At 33.4% G+C, this 23,113-nt stretch overlaps 2 protein-coding genes across 2 annotated transcripts; both read right to left on the bottom strand.

Moving 5' to 3' along the window:
* Positions 1 to 403: 403 nt before the first annotated feature.
* On the bottom strand, positions 404 to 2,529 carry LOC128169962 (uncharacterized). The gene is made up of 3 exons (XM_052835977.1): positions 2,490 to 2,529; positions 1,425 to 1,474; positions 404 to 1,269 (listed from the first exon to the last, which is right to left on the bottom strand). Exons 2-3 carry the CDS (start codon positions 1,444 to 1,446, stop codon positions 641 to 643), a joined length of 651 nt encoding a protein of 216 aa, XP_052691937.1. The 5' UTR covers positions 1,447 to 1,474; positions 2,490 to 2,529; the 3' UTR covers positions 404 to 640.
* An 18,177-nt stretch (positions 2,530 to 20,706) lies between these two features.
* Positions 20,707 to 22,832, bottom strand: LOC128169961 (uncharacterized). Its single transcript, XM_052835976.1, has 3 exons — positions 22,793 to 22,832; positions 21,728 to 21,777; positions 20,707 to 21,572 (listed from the first exon to the last, which is right to left on the bottom strand). The coding sequence occupies exons 2-3, from the start codon at positions 21,747 to 21,749 to the stop codon at positions 20,944 to 20,946; spliced, it is 651 nt and encodes a 216-aa protein (XP_052691936.1). The 5' UTR covers positions 21,750 to 21,777; positions 22,793 to 22,832; the 3' UTR covers positions 20,707 to 20,943.
* Positions 22,833 to 23,113: the final 281 nt, after the last annotated feature.

Consider the following 23,113-nt stretch of genomic DNA (forward strand, 5'->3'; position numbering starts at 1 on the left):
AATCTGTTATTGACTCGATAAGGTTAAAAAAGTAAGGCTATTTATCCTCATGACAAAAGGAACTGTAATTTTTATTTTTTTTATTTTAGAACATTAAATTCAATTACCAAGTTAGTTTGTGCAATCTTCATATATATTTTATATGTTTTATTAATACTCAGACTGAATGAGGTAAAATTAATGATATTTGTAAAGTTGAGAAGGTTCCGAAACAGGAAAGAATCTGTTTTAACGGCCATGAAAGACCTGTTGACTCGGATAGACTAGCAGGTTCTAAATGTTGATGAAATAATAATCATTAACTGGAACAGATCTCGTTGCAAAGCAACTAGTTGGTCTTTCGTTGATGTCAGAGTTAAAGAAGAAGTTACAATTGAAGAAAAAGAAAACAAAAACAAAAACAAAAAACGAATGATCTTTATGTAACTTAAGAAAATACAAATGGGTCTAAGTACACATTAACAAATATGTTAATTCTTCAAATCTTACACAAGTTCCCATCGCTACTTACGAATTAGAAATTGAAATAAATGTAGTCAATAATACAGTTGTGCATGTTGCGTCAAAGTACACTGTACTGGGCTAATGCCATCGTCTTATTTAGACCATAAAATGACAGTTTTATGCACAACACAAAACGTTAATAGTTGCCTTTGCAGATCGTGTCTATTTTATTAAACACTCGCACACTCCAAGTAACGCTGTCGGTCCACAGTTTCTCCCTGATGCCTTCTTTAAAGATTTCGGACTTAATAGCCCTGCTTCGACTGAACGAATTCTTACGGCACTTTTCATAGAGCCAGTCTTCAGCTGCGGAGTTCCATTTCCAGAAAAATTTGGTTTTCCTGGATGGCGCCGGTGTCTGAGGGTCAGGGGTTGAGGTACATGGCTGCGCAACTTCCTGCGTTGACGTTTCTGTTTCAGCGCTAACACTACCCAAATCTAAGTCCATCCTCTCCAGATTCTCCAAGTCTTTGTTTGTAATTACAATTTGGTGTTGTGTGCACGGCTGAAGGAAAAATGGCATCCCCTGTAAATGATCCGTAATATCTTTTGAGATTCCCTTTGCCACGTCCTCTATCTGTTTTTCTAGTCGTTCTATGTCCCTGCGCAGTGCCTGACTTTCCACTTCAACTGTGGAAAGTCTGTTTGATACAGAGTTTAGGACTTCGACATTTTCTTTCTTGATCTGTGCTAGCCCTTCTTTAAACTCTTTTGAAATGTCAGTGATGTACGTCTCCACGACCTCCAGAAGCTGCTGTGCTTCTTCTGAAATAAGACACAATCCAGTTGTATTTTTGAGTCATACAACACATTTATTAGAAAATAATATCGAATTAGTTTCGATGTTAAGAGCGATTTTTTTTCTTTAACTAATAAAATAAACTATCAAGCATGAAACATTGATGAAACTTGAGACTTACCCGAGTCTTGTTCTTCACTCATCGCTCTGTAATACAGCACCCCTAGCAAACTGAAATGAAAACAATATTAATATTTATTTCAAAATAATAAACCAACAAATCTCTATTCCAATCTTTTAACCAGAGCATATCATAATACTGAACAAGAAGTATCCGACCTATATATAATGAAATGATGAAAGTGCGACAAGTAAGAATCGGTAATGGCGGAATCTTAATAAATAACTTGATCAATTGTGTGTGTTGAGGACTGAGGGTTGTGGATTGAGAGTTGGGGACTAATGGCTGAGAGGTGCTGATTAGAGGCTGACAACTGAGGGTTGCAGATTTGAAAGAGAGCGTTAAGGGTTTTGAGACTCATGATTTAAGAACAGGGAGGTAAGGAGTTGGGGACCGAGGGTTTTGGGTGGGAAGATTGGGGGTTGGGAGCAAGAATGATTGTTGTGGGTTGGAGACTAAGGATTGAGGGCGGACGACTGTGGGTTAGGGAACGAGGGATGAGGGTTAAGTTTGGGGATCCAGAATGATAGTTGCGGGCTTAGGGCGTAAGGTTGGGGACTGAGGGTTGAGGATTGTGCTTTGCGGATCGGACATTGAAGTAAGTTGAAGACTTGGGGTTGAGGAATGAGGATTGTGGGTTGGATACTGAGGGTTGAGGACTGAGGGTTGGGGACTGAGGGTTGAGGACTGAGAATTGTAGAGTTGGGGGTTGGGGGCTTAAGGTTGAGGGATGGGGGTTGTGGATTTGGGACTGAGGGTTGAGGACTGAGGGGAGAATTTGTGATTACTGTAGTGAACTAATTGATAGTTAATTTAGCTTTGTTCTGTTTGCCTGACTGCTTGTTTATATGTCTATTGATTATTTTACCTATTTCATGAATAATAAAACCTTTTCAATTGTGCACGAAGCCGATGGAACAGTCTGGGTGCTGCAGTAAATGTCAACCTTTTTAGAGCCTTAGTATTACTTATATTTTTTTAAACTTATCTCATTCTGAATAGAAATTATGGACAGAAAATGAACAAGTACAATATAATGTAAATACAACACTAGAAATATCTTACCGAAACTGTACACTTTTTGTTTTCTCTGATTTGTTGGAGACGCGTGTTAATCGGATATAAAACTTACACGCTGATAAAGAAACCACACCACATGAACCAAAAATAACCGGAAAATCTCAAACCTTAAATTGAACTTATCAATGTTTAAAATCTTGTAAATGTGACATAGGAGACCTCAAATGCATGACGTTAGGTCTTAAAGCATACCAATCTTAATATTAAATATTGAATCTGGAAGATTTAATGAATCTCTTCAGTGAATTAGGCAGTCATGAAATAGCTGCAATATATTCTCTATATTCTCTAAGGCAGGTCACTTTAAACATTCTGAATCGGAAATGCAACGAATAATCCCCGCAACTGATATGCGTGTGTCAGAAACATGTTATTATAAATTATAGAGTATTCCGGAAAAAAATATATCATATGTATTGGTTTTCTCTTTTTCGTACTTTGCTGTTTTTTCCGGTTTGCCGAGCCATCGTTTGTTTTTTTGTTTTTTTTTTAATGTTTAATGCAAAATACTAGCTTAAATCAGTGTTTGTTAGTTTTTGGTGATTGTAAATATTTGTGCCGAACTGCTTACACCCCAGGTTAGTTTGCTTTACCCGTGTAAAAAAAGAAATTCGATCGACAAGCATATTGACAATGAAAATAGTTCCAATAATTATGTCATGTTATGCATTTCCTCGACTACAGAGAACTTTTATTATCATAATTTGTAGCTGTCAGTGTTAGGGTATAGGGGTATTTGCGATATTTCAACTCAGTTGCCTCTCGTCAATGTCAAAAAAAGATCATGTCACCTTTTGTAGGCGGAATTAACTTTTTGTCACATTATATTATTTAGAAGGAGTAATATTTGTTTATATTTGGGGTTTTCTTGATACTGTTGTATTGTGGTACGAGTTTTAAATCGAGTTCGTAGCCTTTGTTTGATTTTAGATTTGCTCATTTCTTTCCTGTGCTCTCGTTCACCGCTTTTAGAATAGAGGACCCCTGGCGAACTGGGATAAACACATTCACCATTGATTTTGTCTTTTGAAAGCAACCTCTCTTTTTCTCCTTCTATCTCCATATGATAATATAATCACCAATGAAGCTGATATGGTGTATTAGAGCACATTTCCTGCTATCATCCAGGAAAAGGAGTGGGTTCAATTCCCATTATCAGCAGAAAAAAAGGTGATACAATCTTATGGTTCTTCAATGTCAAGCACAGCACATTATTGAACGATAAATAAGGGGGTGCAAGTTTCAACAGCTGATTGTTACTTTGTTTCAATATAATAAAAGATAATTCAGGGTGTGGGGATGAATGTAAACAGATTTAATTGTACTGATTTTTAAACGTTAAACAGATAATTCTGGGTTCCTTCAAAGGGGTGTAATTTTACAATAAAAGTACTTATCATAGAACTAAAGCTGATTATTTCTTTGTTTTAATATTATATAAGATAATTTAGAATGAGAGGATGAATTCAAAAGGATTTGGACGGTTTTGTAAGGGATTAACTATACAGATAATTGAATGATGGACAGGAAATAATGGGTTCCTTCAGAGGGGTGCATTCTTAAAATAAAGGGATTTACCATTGAACATAAGCTGATGATTTCTTTGCTTCAATAAAATAAATTATTATTTAGGGTGTGAAGATGAATTCCAAAAGATTTAGCAGGTTTCCTAGGTGATTAACTGTCCTGATTTTTATACGTAAAACAGAGTATTATGGGTTCCTTCATATGGGTGTAATTTTACAGTAAAAGGATTCATCAATGAACCAAAGCTGATAATTTCTTTGTTTCAATACAATAAAAGATAAAATAGCGTGTGAGGGTAAATTGAAAAAGATTTAGGAGGTATCCTAGGTGATTATTTGTACAGAAAATTTACATTTAAGTTTAACGAGAAACAGGAAATTATGGGTTCCTACTTAGGGGTCTAATTTCAGAATGAAAGGATTTTTTTGGAAACTAATGCTAATTATTTCTTTGTATTAATGTGAGAAAATATAAATTAGGGTATGAGGGTAAATTCAAAAAGATTGAGGCGGTTTCGTAAGTGATTATTTATACTGATAATTTAACGACAAATGCAAAATTATAGGTTCCCTCATGGGGATGTAATTCTATAAGAAAAGGATTTATCATTTAACTAAATGTAACTATTTCTTTGTATTAATGAGATGAAAGACAAGTTAGGGTGTGAGGGTAAATTCAAAGAGATTTAGTAGGTTTCCTTGGTGATTATTTATACAGATATTTTAACGCGAAACAGAAAATTATGAGTTCCTTCATGGGGGTGTAATTCTATAAGAAAAGGATTAATCATTAAACTAGAGGTTTTTATTTCTTTGTATTAATACAATTAAAGATAATCTTGGGTGTGAGGATTAATTGAAATAGATTTAGGAGGTATCCAAGGTGATTATTTATACTGCTAATTTAACGAGAAACAGAAAGTTATGGGTTCCTTTATAGGGGTGTAATTTCAGAATAAAAGGATTTTACAGGGGACTAATGTTGAGTATTTCTTTGTATTAATGTGAGGAAGGATAAATTAGGGCGTGAGGGTAGATTGAAAAAGATTTAGGAGGTTTCGTAAGTGATTATTTATACTGATAATTTAACGACAAATGCAAAATTATGGGTTCCCTCATTGGGGTGTAATTCTATAAGAAAAGGATTTATCATTTAACTGGAGCTTTTTATTTCTTTGTATTAATACAATAAAAGATAAAAAAGGGTGTGAGGGTAAATTGAAATAGATTTAGGAAGTTTCCTAGGTGATTGTTTATACTGATAATTCAAAGATAAACTCAAAATTAAGGGTTCCTTCATGGGGGTGTCATTCTTTAAGAAAATTATATATTATTGAACTAAACCTGTCTCTTTCTTTGCTTTAATACAATAAAAGATAAAATAGGGTGTGAGGGTAAATTGAAAAAGATTTAGGAGGTTTCCTAGGTGAATATTTGTACAGAAAATTTAACAAGAAACAAGAAGTTATGGGTTCCTACTTAGGGGTCTAATTTCAGAATAAAAGGATTTCTTTGGAAACTAATGCTAATTATTTCTTTGTATTAATGTGAGAAAATATAAATTAGGGTATGAGGGTAAATTCAAAAAGATTGAGGAGGTTTCGTAAGTGATTATTTATACTGATAATTTAATGACAAATGCAAAATTATAGGTTCCCTCATGGGGATGTAATTCTATAAGAAAAGGATTGATCATTTAACTAAATGTAACTATTTCTTTGTATTAATGTGATGAAAGACAAGTTAGGGTGTGAGGGTAAATTCAAAGAGATTTAGTAGGTTTCCTAGGTGATTATTTATACAGATATTTTAACGCGAAACAGAAAATTATGAGTTCCTTCATGGGGGTGTAATTCTATAAGAAAAGGATTAATCATTAAACTAGAGGTTTTTATTTCTTTGTATTAATACAATTAAAGATAATCTTGGGTGTGAGGGTAAATTGAAATAGAATTAGGAGGTATCCAAGGTGATTATTTATACTGATAATTTAACGAGAAACAGAAAGTTATGGGTTCCTTTATCGGGGTGTAATTTCAGAATAAAAGGATTTTACAGGGGACTAATGTTGAGTATTTCTTTGTATTAATGTGAGGAAGGATAAATTAGGGCGTGAGGGTAGATTGAAAAAGATTTAGGAGGTTTCGTAAGTGATTATTTATACTGATAATTTAACGACAAATGCAAAATTATAGGTTCCCTCATTGGGGTGTAATTCTATAAGAAAAGGATTTATCATTTAACTGGAGCTTTTTATTTCTTTGTATTAATACAATAAAAGATAAAAAAGGGTGTGAGGGTAAATTGAAATAGATTTAGGAAGTTTCCTAGGTGATTGTTTATACTGATAATTCAAAGATAAACTCAAAATTAAGGGTTCCTTCATGGGGGTGTCATTCTTTAAGAAAATTATATATTATTGAACTAAACCTGTCTCTTTCTTTGCTTTAATACAATAAAAGATAAAATAGGGTGTGAGGGTAAATTGAAAAAGATTTAGGAGGTTTCCTAGGTGAATATTTGTACAGAAAATTTAACAAGAAACAAGAAGTTATGGGTTCCTACTTAGGGGTCTAATTTCAGAATAAAAGGATTTCTTTGGAAACTAATGCTAATTATTTCTTTGTATTAATGTGAGAAAATATAAATTAGGGTATGAGGGTAAATTCAAAAAGATTGAGGAGGTTTCGTAAGTGATTATTTATACTGATAATTTAACGACAAATGCAAAATTATAGGTTCCCTCATGGGGATGTAATTCTATAAGAAAAGGATTGATCATTTAACTAAATGTAACTATTTCTTTGTATTAATGTGATGAAAGACAAGTTAGGGTGTGAGGGTAAATTCAAAGAGATTTAGTAGGTTTCCTAGGTGATTATTTATACAGATATTTTAACGCGAAACAGAAAATTATGAGTTCCTTCATGGGGGTGTAATTCTATAAGAAAAGGATTAATCATTAAACTAGAGGTTTTTATTTCTTTGTATTAATACAATTAAAGATAATCTTGGGTGTGAGGGTAAATTGAAATAGAATTAGGAGGTATCCAAGGTGATTATTTATACTGATAATTTAACGAGAAACAGAAAGTTATGGGTTCCTTTATCGGGGTGTAATTTCAGAATAAAAGGATTTTACAGGGGACTAATGTTGAGTATTTCTTTGTATTAATGTGAGGAAGGATAAATTAGGGCGTGAGGGTAGATTGAAAAAGATTTAGGAGGTTTCGTAAGTGATTATTTATACTGATAATTTAACGACAAATGCAAAATTATAGGTTCCCTCATTGGGGTGTAATTCTATAAGAAAAGGATTTATCATTTAACTGGAGCTTTTTATTTCTTTGTATTAATACAATAAAAGATAAAAAAGGGTGTGAGGGTAAATTGAAATAGATTTAGGAAGTTTCCTAGGTGATTGTTTATACTGATAATTCAAAGATAAACTCAAAATTAAGGGTTCCTTCATGGGGGTGTCATTCTTTAAGAAAATTATATATTATTGAACTAAACCTGTCTCTTTCTTTGCTTTAATACAATAAAAGATAAAATAGGGTGTGAGGGTAAATTGAAAAAGATTTAGGAGGTTTCCTAGGTGAATATTTGTACAGAAAATTTAACAAGAAACAAGAAGTTATGGGTTCCTACTTAGGGGTCTAATTTCAGAATAAAAGGATTTCTTTGGAAACTAATGCTAATTATTTCTTTGTATTAATGTGAGAAAATATAAATTAGGGTATGAGGGTAAATTCAAAAAGATTGAGGAGGTTTCGTAAGTGATTATTTATACTGATAATTTAACGACAAATGCAAAATTATAGGTTCCCTCATGGGGATGTAATTCTATAAGAAAAGGATTGATCATTTAACTAAATGTAACTATTTCTTTGTATTAATGTGATGAAAGACAAGTTAGGGTGTGAGGGTAAATTCAAAGAGATTTAGTAGGTTTCCTAGGTTTTTATTTATACAGATATTTTAACGCGAAACAGAAAATTATGAGTTCCTTCATGGGGGTGTAATTCTATAAGAAAAGGATTAATCATTAAACTAGAGGTTTTTATTTCTTTGTATTAATACAATTAAAGATAATCTTGGGTGTGAGGGTAAATTGAAATAGAATTAGGAGGTATCCTAGGTGATTATTTATACTGATAATTTAACGAGAAACAGAAAGTTATGGGTTCCTTTATCGGGGTGTAATTTCAGGGTTAGGGTTAGGGTTAGGGTTAGGGTTAGGGTTAGGGTTAGGGTTAGGGGTTAGGGTTAGGGGTTAGGGTTAGGGTTAGGGTTAGGGGTTAGGGTTAGGGTTAGGGTTAGGGTTAGGGTTAGGGTTAGGGTTAGGGTATAGGGGTATTTGCGATATTGCAACTCAGTTGCATCTCGTCAATGTCAAAAAAAAAAGATCACGTGACCTTTTGTAGGCGGAGTTAACTTTTTGTCACATTATATTATTTAGAAGGAGTACTATTTGTTTATATTTGGAATTTTCTTGATACTGTTATATTGTGGTACGAGTTTTAAATCGTGTCCGTAGCCTTTGTTTGATTTTAGATTTGCTTCGTTATTTCTGTGCTCTCGTTCACTGCTTTTAGAATAGAGGACCTCTGGCGAACTGGGATAAACACATCCACCATTGATTTTGTCTTTTGAATGCAATCTCTCTTTTTTCTGCCTCTATCTCCATAAGATTATATAATCACCAATAAAGCTGAGATGGTGTATTAGAGCACATTTCCTGCTATCAACCAGGAAAAGGAGTGGGTTCAATTCCCATTATCAGCAGAAAAAAAGGTGATACAATCTTATGGTTCTTCAATGTCAAGCACAGCGCATTATTGAACGATAAATAGAGGGTGCAAGTTTCAACAGCTGATTGTTACTTTGTTTTAATATAATAAAAGATAATTCAGGGTGTGGGGATGAATGTAAACAGATTTAATTGTACTGATTTTTAAACGTTAAACAGAAAATTCTGGGTTCCTTCAAAAGGGTGTAATTTTACAATAAAAGTACTTATCATAGAACTAAAGCTGATTATTTCTTTGTTTTAATATAATAAAAGATAATTTAGGGTGTGAGGATGAATTCAAAAGGATTTGGACGGTTTTGTAAGGGACTAACTAAATAGATAATTGAATGATGGACAGGAAATAATGGGTTCCTTCAGAGGGGTGCATTCTTAAAATTAAGGGATTTACCATTCAACTTAAGCTGATGATTTCTTTGCTTCAATAAAATAAATTATTATTTAGGGCGTGAAGATGAATTCCAAAAGATTTAGCAGGTTTCCTTGGTGATTAACTGTCCTGATTTTTTAATGTAAAACAGAGTATTATGGGTTCCTTCATAGGGGTGTGATTTTAAGGTAAAAGGATAAATCAATGACCTAAAGCTGATAATTTCTTTGTTTTAATATAATAAAAGAAAATTTAGGGTGTGAAGACGAATTCAAAAAGATTCATCACGTTTCCTAGGTGATTAACTATACAGATTTTTTTAACATTAAACAGAAAAATATGGGTTCCTTCATAGGGGTGTAATTTCACAATAAAAGGATTTTTCTGGGGTCTGATGTTGATTTTTTCTTTGTATTAATGTGAGAAAAGATAAACTAGGGCGTGAGGGTAGATTGAAAAAGATTTAGGAGGTTTCCTAGGTGATTATTCATACAGAAACATATAATTTAACAATAAACAGAAAATTATGGGTTCCTTCGTGGGGGTGTAATTCTATAAGAAAATGATTTATCATTTAACTAAAGCTGTTTATTTCTTTGTTTTAATGTGATAAAAGACAAGTGAGGGTGTAAAGATGAATTCCAAAAGATTTAGCAGGTTTCCTAAGTGATTAACTGTACTGATTTTATTAACATTAAACAGAAAACTATGGGTTCCTTCATAGGGGTGTAATTTTACAGCTAAAGGATAAATCATTGAACTAAAGCTGATTATTTCTTTGTTTTAATATACTAATAAAATACTAATTTAGGGTGTAAAGTTGAATTTCAAAAGATTTAGAACGTTTCCTAAGTGATTAACTGTACAGTTTTTTTTTCCTTTAAACAGAAAACTATGGGTTCCTTTACAGGGGTGTAATTTTACAGTAAAAGGATTTATCATTGAACTAAAGCTGATTATTCCTTTGTTTTGATATAGTAAAGGACAAGTAAGGGTGGAAAGATCAATTCCAAAAGATTTAGCAGGTTTCCTAGGAAATTAACTGTACTGATTTTTTAACGTTAAACAGAAAATTATGGATTCCTTCATAGGGGTGTAATTTTACAATAAAAGGATTAACCATTGAATTAAAGCTGATAGTTTCTTTGTTTTAAAATAGTAAAACATAAATTAGGGTGAGAAGATGAATTCCAAAAGATTTAGCATGTTTCCTTGGTGATTAACTGTACTGTTTTTTTAACGTTAAACAGAAAACTATGGGTTCCTTCATAGGGGTGTAATTTTACAGTAAAAGGATAAATCATTGAACTAAAGCTGATTATTTCTTTGTTTTTATAAAACAAAAGATAATTTAGGGTGTAAAGATGAATTCCAAAAGATTTGGCAGGTTTCCTAACTGATTAACTGTATTGATTTTTTAACGTTAAACAGAAAACTATGGGTTCCTTCATAGGGGTGTAATTTTACAGTAAAAGGATAAATCATTGAACTAAAGCTGATTATTTCTTTGTTTTAATATTACTAAAGATAATTTAGGGTGTAAAGATGAATTCCAAAAGATTTAGCAGGTTTCCTAGGTAATTAACTGTACTGATTATTTAACGTTCAACAGAAAATTATGGATTCCTTCATAGGGGTGTAATTTTACAATAAAAGGATTAACCATTGAACTGAAGCTGATAGTTTCTTTGTTTTAAAATAGTAAAACATAAATTAGGGTGAGGAGATGAATTCCAAAAGATTTAGCAGGTTTCCTTGGTGATTAACTGTACTGTTTTTTTAACGTTAAACAGAAAACTATGGGTTCCTTCATAGTGGTGAAATTTTACAATAAAAGGATTAACCATTGAACAAAATCTGATTATTTCTTTGTTGTTATATAATAAAAGATAATTTAGGGTGTAAAGATGAATTCCAACAGATTTAGCAGGTTTCCTAAGTGATTAACTGTACAGATTTTTTAACGTTAAATAGAAAACTTTGGGTTCCTTCAAAGGGGTGTAATTTTACAGTAAAAGGATAAATCATTGAACTAAAGCTGATTATTTCTTTGTTTTAATATTACTAAAGATAATTTAGGGTGTAAAGATGAATTCCAAAAGATTGAGCAGGTTTCCTAGGTAATTAACTGTACTGATTATTTAACGTTCAACAGAAAATTATGGATTCCATCATAGAGGTGTAATTTTACAAAAAAATGATTAACCATTGAACAAAATCTGATTATTTCTTGGTTTTTATATAATAAAAGATAATTTAGGGTGTAAAGATGAATTCTAACAGATTTAGCAGGTTTCCTAAGTGATTAACTGTATTGATTTTTTAACGTTAAACAGAAAACTATGGGTTCCTTCATAGGGGTGTAATTTTACAGTAAAAGGATAAATCATTGAACTAAAGCTGATTATTTCTTTGTTTTAATATTACTAAAGATAATTTAGGGTGTAAAGATGAGGGTTAGGGTTAGGGTTAGGGTTAGGGTTAGGGTTAGGGTTAGGGTTAGGGGTTAGGGTTAGGGTTAGGGTTAGGGTTAGGGTTAGGGTTAGGGTTAGGGTTAGGGTTAGGGTATAGGGGTATTTGCGATATTGCAACTCAGTTGCATCTCGTCAATGTCAAAAAAAAAAGATCACGTGACCTTTTGTAAGCGGAGTTAACTTTTTGTCACATTATATTATTTAGAAGGAGTACTATTTGTTTATATTTGGAATTTTCTTGATACTGTTATATTGTGGTACGAGTTTTAAATCGTGTCCGTAGCCTTTGTTTGATTTTAGATTTGCTTCGTTATTTCTGTGCTCTCGTTCACTGCTTTTAGAATAGAGGACCTCTGGCGAACTGGGATAAACACATCCACCATTGATTTTGTCTTTTGAATGCAATCTCTCTTTTTTCTGCCTCTATCTCCATAAGATTATATAATCACCAATAAAGCTGAGATGGTGTATTAGAGCACATTTCCTGCTATCAACCAGGAAAAGGAGTGGGTTCAATTCCCATTATCAGCAGAAAAAAAGGTGATACAATCTTATGGTTCTTCAATGTCAAGCACAGCGCATTATTGAACGATAAATAGAGGGTGCAAGTTTCAACAGCTGATTGTTACTTTGTTTTAATATAATAAAAGATAATTCAGGGTGTGGGGATGAATGTAAACAGATTTAATTGTACTGATTTTTAAACGTTAAACAGAAAATTCTGGGTTCCTTCAAAAGGGTGTAATTTTACAATAAAAGTACTTATCATAGAACTAAAGCTGATTATTTCTTTGTTTTAATATAATAAAAGATAATTTAGGGTGTGAGGATGAATTCAAAAGGATTTGGACGGTTTTGTAAGGGACTAACTAAATAGATAATTGAATGATGGACAGGAAATAATGGGTTCCTTCAGAGGGGTGCATTCTTAAAATTAAGGGATTTACCATTCAACTTAAGCTGATGATTTCTTTGCTTCAATAAAATAAATTATTATTTAGGGCGTGAAGATGAATTCCAAAAGATTTAGCAGGTTTCCTTGGTGATTAACTGTCCTGATTTTTTAATGTAAAACAGAGTATTATGGGTTCCTTCATAGGGGTGTGATTTTAAGGTAAAAGGATAAATCAATGACCTAAAGCTGATAATTTCTTTGTTTTAATATAATAAAAGAAAATTTAGGGTGTGAAGACGAATTCAAAAAGATTCATCACGTTTCCTAGGTGATTAACTATACAGATTTTTTTAACATTAAACAGAAAAATATGGGTTCCTTCATAGGGGTGTAATTTCACAATAAAAGGATTTTTCTGGGGTCTGATGTTGATTTTTTCTTTGTATTAATGTGAGAAAAGATAAACTAGGGCGTGAGGGTAGATTGAAAAAGATTTAGGAGGTTTCCTAGGTGATTATTCATACAGAAACATATAATTTAACAATAAACAGAAAATTATGGGTTCCTTCGTGGGGGTGTAATTCTATAAGAAAATGATTTATCATTTAACTAAAGCTGTTTATTTCTTTGTTTTAATGTGATAAAAGACAAGTGAGGGTGTAAAGATGAATTCCAAAAGATTTAGCAGGTTTCCTAAGTGATTAACTGTACTGATTTTATTAACATTAAACAGAAAACTATGGGTTCCTTCATAGGGGTGTAATTTTACAGCTAAAGGATAAATCATTGAACTAAAGCTGATTATTTCTTTGTTTTAATATACTAATAAAATACTAATTTAGGGTGTAAAGTTGAATTTCAAAAGATTTAGAACGTTTCCTAAGTGATTAACTGTACAGTTTTTTTTTCCTTTAAACAGAAAACTATGGGTTCCTTTACAGGGGTGTAATTTTACAGTAAAAGGATTTATCATTGAACTAAAGCTGATTATTCCTTTGTTTTGATATAGTAAAGGACAAGTAAGGGTGGAAAGATCAATTCCAAAAGATTTAGCAGGTTTCCTAGGAAATTAACTGTACTGATTTTTTAACGTTAAACAGAAAATTATGGATTCCTTCATAGGGGTGTAATTTTACAATAAAAGGATTAACCATTGAATTAAAGCTGATAGTTTCTTTGTTTTAAAATAGTAAAACATAAATTAGGGTGAGAAGATGAATTCCAAAAGATTTAGCATGTTTCCTTGGTGATTAACTGTACTGTTTTTTTAACGTTAAACAGAAAACTATGGGTTCCTTCATAGGGGTGTAATTTTACAGTAAAAGGATAAATCATTGAACTAAAGCTGATTATTTCTTTGTTTTTATAAAACAAAAGATAATTTAGGGTGTAAAGATGAATTCCAAAAGATTTGGCAGGTTTCCTAACTGATTAACTGTATTGATTTTTTAACGTTAAACAGAAAACTATGGGTTCCTTCATAGGGGTGTAATTTTACAGTAAAAGGATAAATCATTGAACTAAAGCTGATTATTTCTTTGTTTTAATATTACTAAAGATAATTTAGGGTGTAAAGATGAATTCCAAAAGATTTAGCAGGTTTCCTAGGTAATTAACTGTACTGATTATTTAACGTTCAACAGAAAATTATGGATTCCTTCATAGGGGTGTAATTTTACAATAAAAGGATTAACCATTGAACTGAAGCTGATAGTTTCTTTGTTTTAAAATAGTAAAACATAAATTAGGGTGAGGAGATGAATTCCAAAAGATTTAGCAGGTTTCCTTGGTGATTAACTGTACTGTTTTTTTAACGTTAAACAGAAAACTATGGGTTCCTTCATAGTGGTGAAATTTTACAATAAAAGGATTAACCATTGAACAAAATCTGATTATTTCTTTGTTGTTATATAATAAAAGATAATTTAGGGTGTAAAGATGAATTCCAACAGATTTAGCAGGTTTCCTAAGTGATTAACGGTACAGATTTTTTAACGTTAAATAGAAAACTTTGGGTTCCTTCAAAGGGGTGTAATTTTACAGTAAAAGGATAAATCATTGAACTAAAGCTGATTATTTCTTTGTTTTAATATTACTAAAGATAATTTAGGGTGTAAAGATGAATTCCAAAAGATTGAGCAGGTTTCCTAGGTAATTAACTGTACTGATTATTTAACGTTCAACAGAAAATTATGGATTCCATCATAGAGGTGTAATTTTACAAAAAAATGATTAACCATTGAACAAAATCTGATTATTTCTTGGTTTTTATATAATAAAAGATAATTTAGGGTGTAAAGATGAATTCTAACAGATTTAGCAGGTTTCCTAAGTGATTAACTGTATTGATTTTTTAACGTTAAACAGAAAACTATGGGTTCCTTCATAGGGGTGTAATTTTACAGTAAAAGGATAAATCATTGAACTAAAGCTGATTATTTCTTTGTTTTAATATTACTAAAGATAATTTAGGGTGTAAAGATGAATTCCAAAAGATTTAGCAGGTTTCCTAGGTAATTAACTGTACTGATTTTTTAACGTTCAACAGAAAATTATGGATTCCTTCATAGGGGTGTAATTTTACAATAAAATGATTAACCATTGAACAAAATCTGATTATTTCTTGGTTTTTATATAATAAAAGATAATTTAGGGTGTAAAGATGAATTCCAACAGATTTAGCAGGTTTCCTAACTGATTAACTGTATTGATTTTTTAACGTTAAACAGAAAACTATGGGTTCCTTCAAAGGGGTGTAATTTAACAGTAAAAGGATAAATCATTGAACTAAAGCTGATTATTTCTTTGTTTTAATATTACTAAAGATAATTTAGGGTGTAAAGATGAATTCCAAAAGATTTAGCAGGTTTCCTAGGTAATTAACTGTACTGATTATTTAACGTTAAACAGAAAAATTATGGATTCCTTCACAGAGGTGTAATTTTACAATAAAATGATTAACCATTGAACAAAATCTGATTATTTCTTTGTTTTAATATGATAAAAGATAATTTAGGGTGTAAAGATGAATTCCAAAAGATTTAGCAGGTTTCCTAAGTGATTAACTGGACAGATTTGTTGACGTTATACAGAAAACTATGGGTTCCTTCATAGGGGTGTAATTTTACAGTTAATGGATAAATCATTGAACTAAAGCTGATTATTTCTTTGTTTTAATATAACAAAAGATAATTTAGGGTGTAAAGATGAATTCCAAAAGATTTAGCAGGTTTCCTTGGCGATTAACTGTACTGATTTTATTAATGTTTAACAGAAAACTATGGGTTCCTTCATAGGGGTGTAATTTTACAGTAAGAAGGATTTATCATTGAACTAAAGCTGATTGTTTCTTGGTTTTAATATAGTAAAAAATAATTTAGGGTGAAAAGATGAATTGAAATAGATTTAGTAGGTTTCCTAAGTGATTAACAGTACTGATTTTTTAAAGTTAAACAGAAAATTATTGGTTCCTTAGTAGGGTTACAATTAAAGGAATTATCATTGAACTAAAGCTAATTGTTTCTTTGTTTTAATATAATAAAAGATAATATAGGGTGTGAGGGTAAAAGCAGAAAGATTTATCAGGTTTCCTAGGTGATTATCTGTACTGATAATGTCACAATGAACAGAAAACTATTGGTTTCTTTAAAGGGGTGTAATTTTGCAATAAAGGGATTTATTAGGATTGTAGAGCACCTCTAACAACTTGAAATAAATACATCTCACATCAGTTATTATTATTATCATTATTTTTTTTTTTTGGTCATTGCAGAAAATATTTTATTAAAAATCTAAAGAAAAAAAAGGTTCATCGATTTTAATTGATTGGCTATGAATAAGATTTCTGTAATGTAAGCAATATATCTATGATTTTCAATGACAACTAAGTCATGCTTACAAAATAAAAACCCAGTTGGAGACTGCATGAGGGTTGAAGATTGTGGTTTGGGGACTTACAGCTGAAGGTTGGAGACTGAGGGTTGTGGGCTGAGGGTTGAGGTTTAAGGTAGCAAAGGGGACAGTTTCGAATAAAGTACCCGTCAATATTTTTGTAAAATTGAGAGTTGCTGTACTTGAAGAGTTATGAGTGTTGCTAAAATTCATGAAATGATTTTTGATGATTATCATTAGTTAGAGGGATGTCTCTTGTTGAAATTGGTATGCAATATGTGGACCCCTATGATAAGTACACGTGAATCAGAACTAAAATGCGAAACTTGCGGCTAGGACTGTTAACTGTGTTTACTTTACACAGTGAAATTGAAAGTTGCAGAATTTGGCGATTGGCCTTATAAGGAGTGAATGAGGGTGTTTGTGCTGAATGGAAAGTGAGGAAATTTTAGTTATAGAGTTTCGAGGTCACACATCCCCTGGCTGCAATGAACTGTATAAGAAAAAAAAGACTGAGGGTTGAAGACTGAGGATTGTATATTGGGGACAGTGGGTTGAGGGTTGGGGACTGAGTGTTTTGGATTGAGGGTTGAGGGGTGAGTGATTGAAAATAAAGGTTGAAGATTGAGGTTTCTGGACTTAAGGGGTTTGTTTGATACTGAGGGTTGCGGGTTAGGGACAAAGTTCTGATGGTTAGGTTTAACTCTTATTGATACGAGCTGTCCGTCTGTAATGATGACCTGTACCGTACAAGATGTAATTCGGTGTTGGAAAGTGCCTTTATTTAGTTTTGGTTTATACATACGTGCTGCTTTTTTGTTTGATAGGTATTAGTTGAATTATATATTTAAAAAAAAAAAAACCAGGTGAGTGAAAGTTAAATTTTTGTTTTGTACTTTTATGCCATGAGAGGAGAGTTAAGTCACATCTTGAAATACAGGTTCCTTAACTTCGATTTCAATTGATTGGCTATGAATAATGATTGGCTCTAATCTGATTGATATGTTTTCATTCAGACAAGAATTTATCTGAGTAAAATGTTATTTCAGACCAAATGGAAGTCCAGGGATACCTTGAAACTGGATCAGAAAACGCTTTGAGTTTCGCCAATGCATGCATAGGCAATGCTTCAAACATTCTTGGAAGAAATACACCCGTAAGACTTCGTGATTGTCCTATCAACAGAGCAGAACAGGCATTGTGGACATCTAAATCCTTTGATGTTGATGGAATAGTTGTGACTATGAAACATTTTAAAGATTTTAAAGGGGAATATTCCTATTTTCAATTCCTACCACAGAAAGCAAGAAGTTTAATCCCAGTGTTTCCTATATTAAAGAAACATTTGAAACTTGAGACTTACAATGCAAATCAATTACAGAATTTGAAATGGTCTGTCAGCGTCAAATTATTTACTTCAACGCAATTTGATTTCCACATGGCCCTTTTGCCTATTCCAGATTTCCAATCAACACTTGAAACAAGAAATCAGATACAGAAAGTGCAATATACATACTACGATAATTTCAGAAAAGAGTTATCGGACGTCATTTTCTCTCTACCTCTAAAACAGCTAACAAGACCAACCTTTAAGAAAAATTATCTTTTGGACATTCGAAAGATGTATATTCTACCAGATGATGTTGAATATTTTAACGAAATACTCGATAAAACGGTGTTAAACACATCAACACCGGACGGATTTGAAGTGGTGTTAATTTGCTTCACATTTGGTAGAAGAGACTCCAAACCGGTTCCTCTTCATATGTTTTCATTAGATAATACTTTAATCAGTGTACACGTTGCATGTACAATGGCATCCAGTATAATAGAAACGAATTTGTTTTGGTCTAGATCCGGGCTTTTGGAAATTATTGGTAGGAGAGGAACTATGTCTGGTGCCCTCTCTCTCCGCGATTGTGCAAATTATCAATCTAATCTGGACGGCCGAAATCCTGACATACCTATTAAAGTGAGAAGACTCTGTCAAAATCCGGAGAATATGACATTTGTTCAATTTTATGCGGACACACCACACTTAATGAATGGGAGTATTCATCCCGTTTATAAGTCTGTAGTGTCTGGAGGACTGATGTCCCAAACACTTAATACTGCCAACAGGCAATCAGCAAATGATTATATAAACGCAATTCGTGAAAACACCATGAAGATGGGGACAGTTAGTTCTCGGGTGGAAATCGTTTCATATGTAACGGAGAGAAGTAATCTCTTATTTCCCTGGCAATTATTCAACGAAGATCATTTAAGAGAATTACTTTCACAATATTCCTTGCTTACACCAATTAAAGAAATGTCTGAAAAATCTAAATCATTTTTGCAAATGATTAGATCAGTTGGATCTTTCCTGACCGAAGAATTGAAATCTAAGTTGGCATCAAACGGAGATAAAGGTGGCTTTTTCTCCGCTTGGAGAACATTCCAGCTAGAGTGTGCGAATGAAATATTTTGGAAGGGACGGTTAAATTCATCTAAGTCTGGACTATATTCAGTAAATCTTGGACCAGGACAACAGAAACCGAATAGAAGTTTGACATGGGAGAATGGGTTCTTATGCTTAGATGATTGCACGTCCTGTGCGTTGGATGAAATGTCTGCACCGCCTCTTTTTGGTGTCGTTACACATGACATGGGGCAGGTAATGCGAATGAAACGATTCTTAAATTTCTCTGATTTCCTTCACGCAACAGACTCGCAGCTTGGAATGCGGTCCTTGCTACTTCTTTTGCGCGATATTCAAGAAGACCCTAAAACAATTGTTACAACCGATAGGTCATTTTTGGCTTCGCTGAAGGAAGCGGTATGCCCTCGATGGGCCGTAGTGTCAGGGAGAATAAATGTCACTACTTTATGTACCCATTTAGCCATTGGAGATGGTTTTAAGGAACCCTACACATTTCAAAGAGGGTTGGCTTTGATTAATGAAATTGGTAGAGATGTACATACCGTTTTGCGCTTAGGTGTACAAGGTTTGAAACTTAAATTCTTTCCCGATTGCCGAACAACGGACAAATCTCGCCATAAACGTTTCGTCTGGAACTCAAATTACCTATTAAAGATTATTGAAGAAGATGATGAAAAATTAGATGAGGATTATGTTGCTTTGACACTAGAGATCATACACTACATGGAAATAAACGATCTTGTTCATTCTTCTAAGTTTAACGCATTCAAAGATGAGATGGGCAGTTTAGTGTTTCCGTGGATTCCAGAAATTGCCTCACGGTTAGTTAGCAGTAACTTCAGTCGACATTTCGTTATCAAAGTTGCAACCTATATCTCTTGCTTTGGTCTACTACAGAATCATTGGTTTGTAAATTTCAGAAAATTACATGCGTTGCATACATCTATCCAGGCAGAATGCAATAATGTGCAACAACTTTTAAAAAGAAAGAAAATCTTATCAGAACACACTCTATCCTCTGTTATAACATTCAAGGCGCATAGGCTACATGAAAGCATTCCTTCTGCCTTCCCTGAACCATGCAAAATCCAAGACGAGGATGAGATATTACCGATTGATGAACAAACCACAGAACTCTTAGATGAACCCCATGAACCATTCGTCGGCATATCTATCGATTGTTCGTCTGAACTAGAAATAGTACACTACACTGACAGAAGAGGAAGACATGCTGGATTTACAGGGCGATGGAGTCCACAGGAAATTGAATGTCTTCATACGGTGATCCAGCACAACCTTCAGGGCGTTCAAGAAGCTTACCATTACTATCAATCACTTTGTGCAGAAAAAAACATTCCTGATAGAACATTCGTTGCATTTAAAGCAAAATATTTTCGACTTAAAAAATAATCTGTTATTGACTCGATAAGGTTAAAAAAGTAAGGCTATTTATCCTCATGACAAAAGGAACTGTAATTTTTATTTTTTTTATTTTAGAACATTAAATTCAATTACCAAGTTAGTTTGTGCAATCTTCATATATATTTTATATGTTTTATTAATACTCAGACTGAATGAGGTAAAATTAATGATATTTGTAAAGTTGAGAAGGTTCCGAAACAGGAAAGAATCTGTTTTAACGGCCATGAAAGACCTGTTGACTCGGATAGACTAGCAGGTTCTAAATGTTGATGAAATAATAATCATTAACTGGAACAGATCTCGTTGCAAAGCAACTAGTTGGTCTTTCGTTGATGTCAGAGTTAAAGAAGAAGTTACAATTGAAGAAAAAGAAAACAAAAACAAAAACAAAAAACGAATGATCTTTATGTAACTTAAGAAAATACAAATGGGTCTAAGTACACATTAACAAATATGTTAATTCTTCAAATCTTACACAAGTTCCCATCGCTACTTACGAATTAGAAATTGAAATAAATGTAGTCAATAATACAGTTGTGCATGTTGCGTCAAAGTACACTGTACTGGGCTAATGCCATCGTCTTATTTAGACCATAAAATGACAGTTTTATGCACAACACAAAACGTTAATAGTTGCCTTTGCAGATCGTGTCTATTTTATTAAACACTCGCACACTCCAAGTAACGCTGTCGGTCCACAGTTTCTCCCTGATGCCTTCTTTAAAGATTTCGGACTTAATAGCCCTGCTTCGACTGAACGAATTCTTACGGCACTTTTCATAGAGCCAGTCTTCAGCTGCGGAGTTCCATTTCCAGAAAAATTTGGTTTTCCTGGATGGCGCCGGTGTCTGAGGGTCAGGGGTTGAGGTACATGGCTGCGCAACTTCCTGCGTTGACGTTTCTGTTTCAGCGCTAACACTACCCAAATCTAAGTCCATCCTCTCCAGATTCTCCAAGTCTTTGTTTGTAATTACAATTTGGTGTTGTGTGCACGGCTGAAGGAAAAATGGCATCCCCTGTAAATGATCCGTAATATCTTTTGAGATTCCCTTTGCCACGTCCTCTATCTGTTTTTCTAGTCGTTCTATGTCCCTGCGCAGTGCCTGACTTTCCACTTCAACTGTGGAAAGTCTGTTTGATACAGAGTTTAGGACTTCGACATTTTCTTTCTTGATCTGTGCTAGCCCTTCTTTAAACTCTTTTGAAATGTCAGTGATGTACGTCTCCACGACCTCCAGAAGCTGCTGTGCTTCTTCTGAAATAAGACACAATCCAGTTGTATTTTTGAGTCATACAACACATTTATTAGAAAATAATATCGAATTAGTTTCGATGTTAAGAGCGATTTTTTTTCTTTAACTAATAAAATAAACTATCAAGCATGAAACATTGATGAAACTTGAGACTTACCCGAGTCTTGTTCTTCACTCATCGCTCTGTAATACAGCACCCCTAGCAAACTGAAATGAAAACAATATTAATATTTATTTCAAAATAATAAACCAACAAATCTCTATTCCAATCTTTTAACCAGAGCATATCATAATACTGAACAAGAAGTATCCGACCTATATATAATGAAATGATGAAAGTGCGACAAGTAAGAATCGGTAATGGCGGAATCTTAATAAATAACTTGATCAATTGTGTGTGTTGAGGACTGAGGGTTGTGGATTGAGAGTTGGGGACTAATGGCTGAGAGGTGCTGATTAGAGGCTGACAACTGAGGGTTGCAGATTTGAAAGAGAGCGTTAAGGGTTTTGAGACTCATGATTTAAGAACAGGGAGGTAAGGAGTTGGGGACCGAGGGTTTTGGGTGGGAAGATTGGGGGTTGGGAGCAAGAATGATTGTTGTGGGTTGGAGACTAAGGATTGAGGGCGGACGACTGTGGGTTAGGGAACGAGGGATGAGGGTTAAGTTTGGGGATCCAGAATGATAGTTGCGGGCTTAGGGCGTAAGGTTGGGGACTGAGGGTTGAGGATTGTGCTTTGCGGATCGGACATTGAAGTAAGTTGAAGACTTGGGGTTGAGGAATGAGGATTGTGGGTTGGATACTGAGGGTTGAGGACTGAGGGTTGGGGACTGAGGGTTGAGGACTGAGAATTGTAGAGTTGGGGGTTGGGGGCTTAAGGTTGAGGGATGGGGGTTGTGGATTTGGGACTGAGGGTTGAGGACTGAGGGGAGAATTTGTGATTACTGTAGTGAACTAATTGATAGTTAATTTAGCTTTGTTCTGTTTGCCTGACTGCTTGTTTATATGTCTATTGATTATTTTACCTATTTCATGAATAATAAAACCTTTTCAATTGTGCACGAAGCCGATGGAACAGTCTGGGTGCTGCAGTAAATGTCAACCTTTTTAGAGCCTTAGTATTACTTATATTTTTTTAAACTTATCTCATTCTGAATAGAAATTATGGACAGAAAATGAACAAGTACAATATAATGTAAATACAACACTAGAAATATCTTACCGAAACTGTACACTTTTTGTTTTCTCTGATTTGTTGGAGACGCGTGTTAATCGGATATAAAACTTACACGCTGATAAAGAAACCACACCACATGAACCAAAAATAACCGGAAAATCTCAAACCTTAAATTGAACTTATCAATGTTTAAAATCTTGTAAATGTGACATAGGAGACCTCAAATGCATGACGTTAGGTCTTAAAGCATACCAATCTTAATATTAAATATTGAATCTGGAAGATTTAATGAATCTCTTCAGTGAATTAGGCAGTCATGAAATAGCTGCAATATATTCTCTATATTCTCTAAGGCAGGTCACTTTA

This window comes from Crassostrea angulata, unplaced genomic scaffold (assembly GCF_025612915.1).
Source record: "Crassostrea angulata isolate pt1a10 unplaced genomic scaffold, ASM2561291v2 HiC_scaffold_265, whole genome shotgun sequence".
Lineage (NCBI taxonomy): Eukaryota > Metazoa > Mollusca > Bivalvia > Ostreida > Ostreidae > Magallana > Magallana angulata.

Coding starts and splice junctions, on each gene's coding strand:
- LOC128169962 (XM_052835977.1), bottom strand. CDS start 1,446: ATGAGTGAAGAACAAGACTCGG. Junction 1,270..1,424: donor GAGTGAAGAACAAGACTCGG/GTAAGTCTCAAG, acceptor GTCTTATTTCAG/AAGAAGCACAGCAGCTTCTG.
- LOC128169961 (XM_052835976.1), bottom strand. CDS start 21,749: ATGAGTGAAGAACAAGACTCGG. Junction 21,573..21,727: donor GAGTGAAGAACAAGACTCGG/GTAAGTCTCAAG, acceptor GTCTTATTTCAG/AAGAAGCACAGCAGCTTCTG.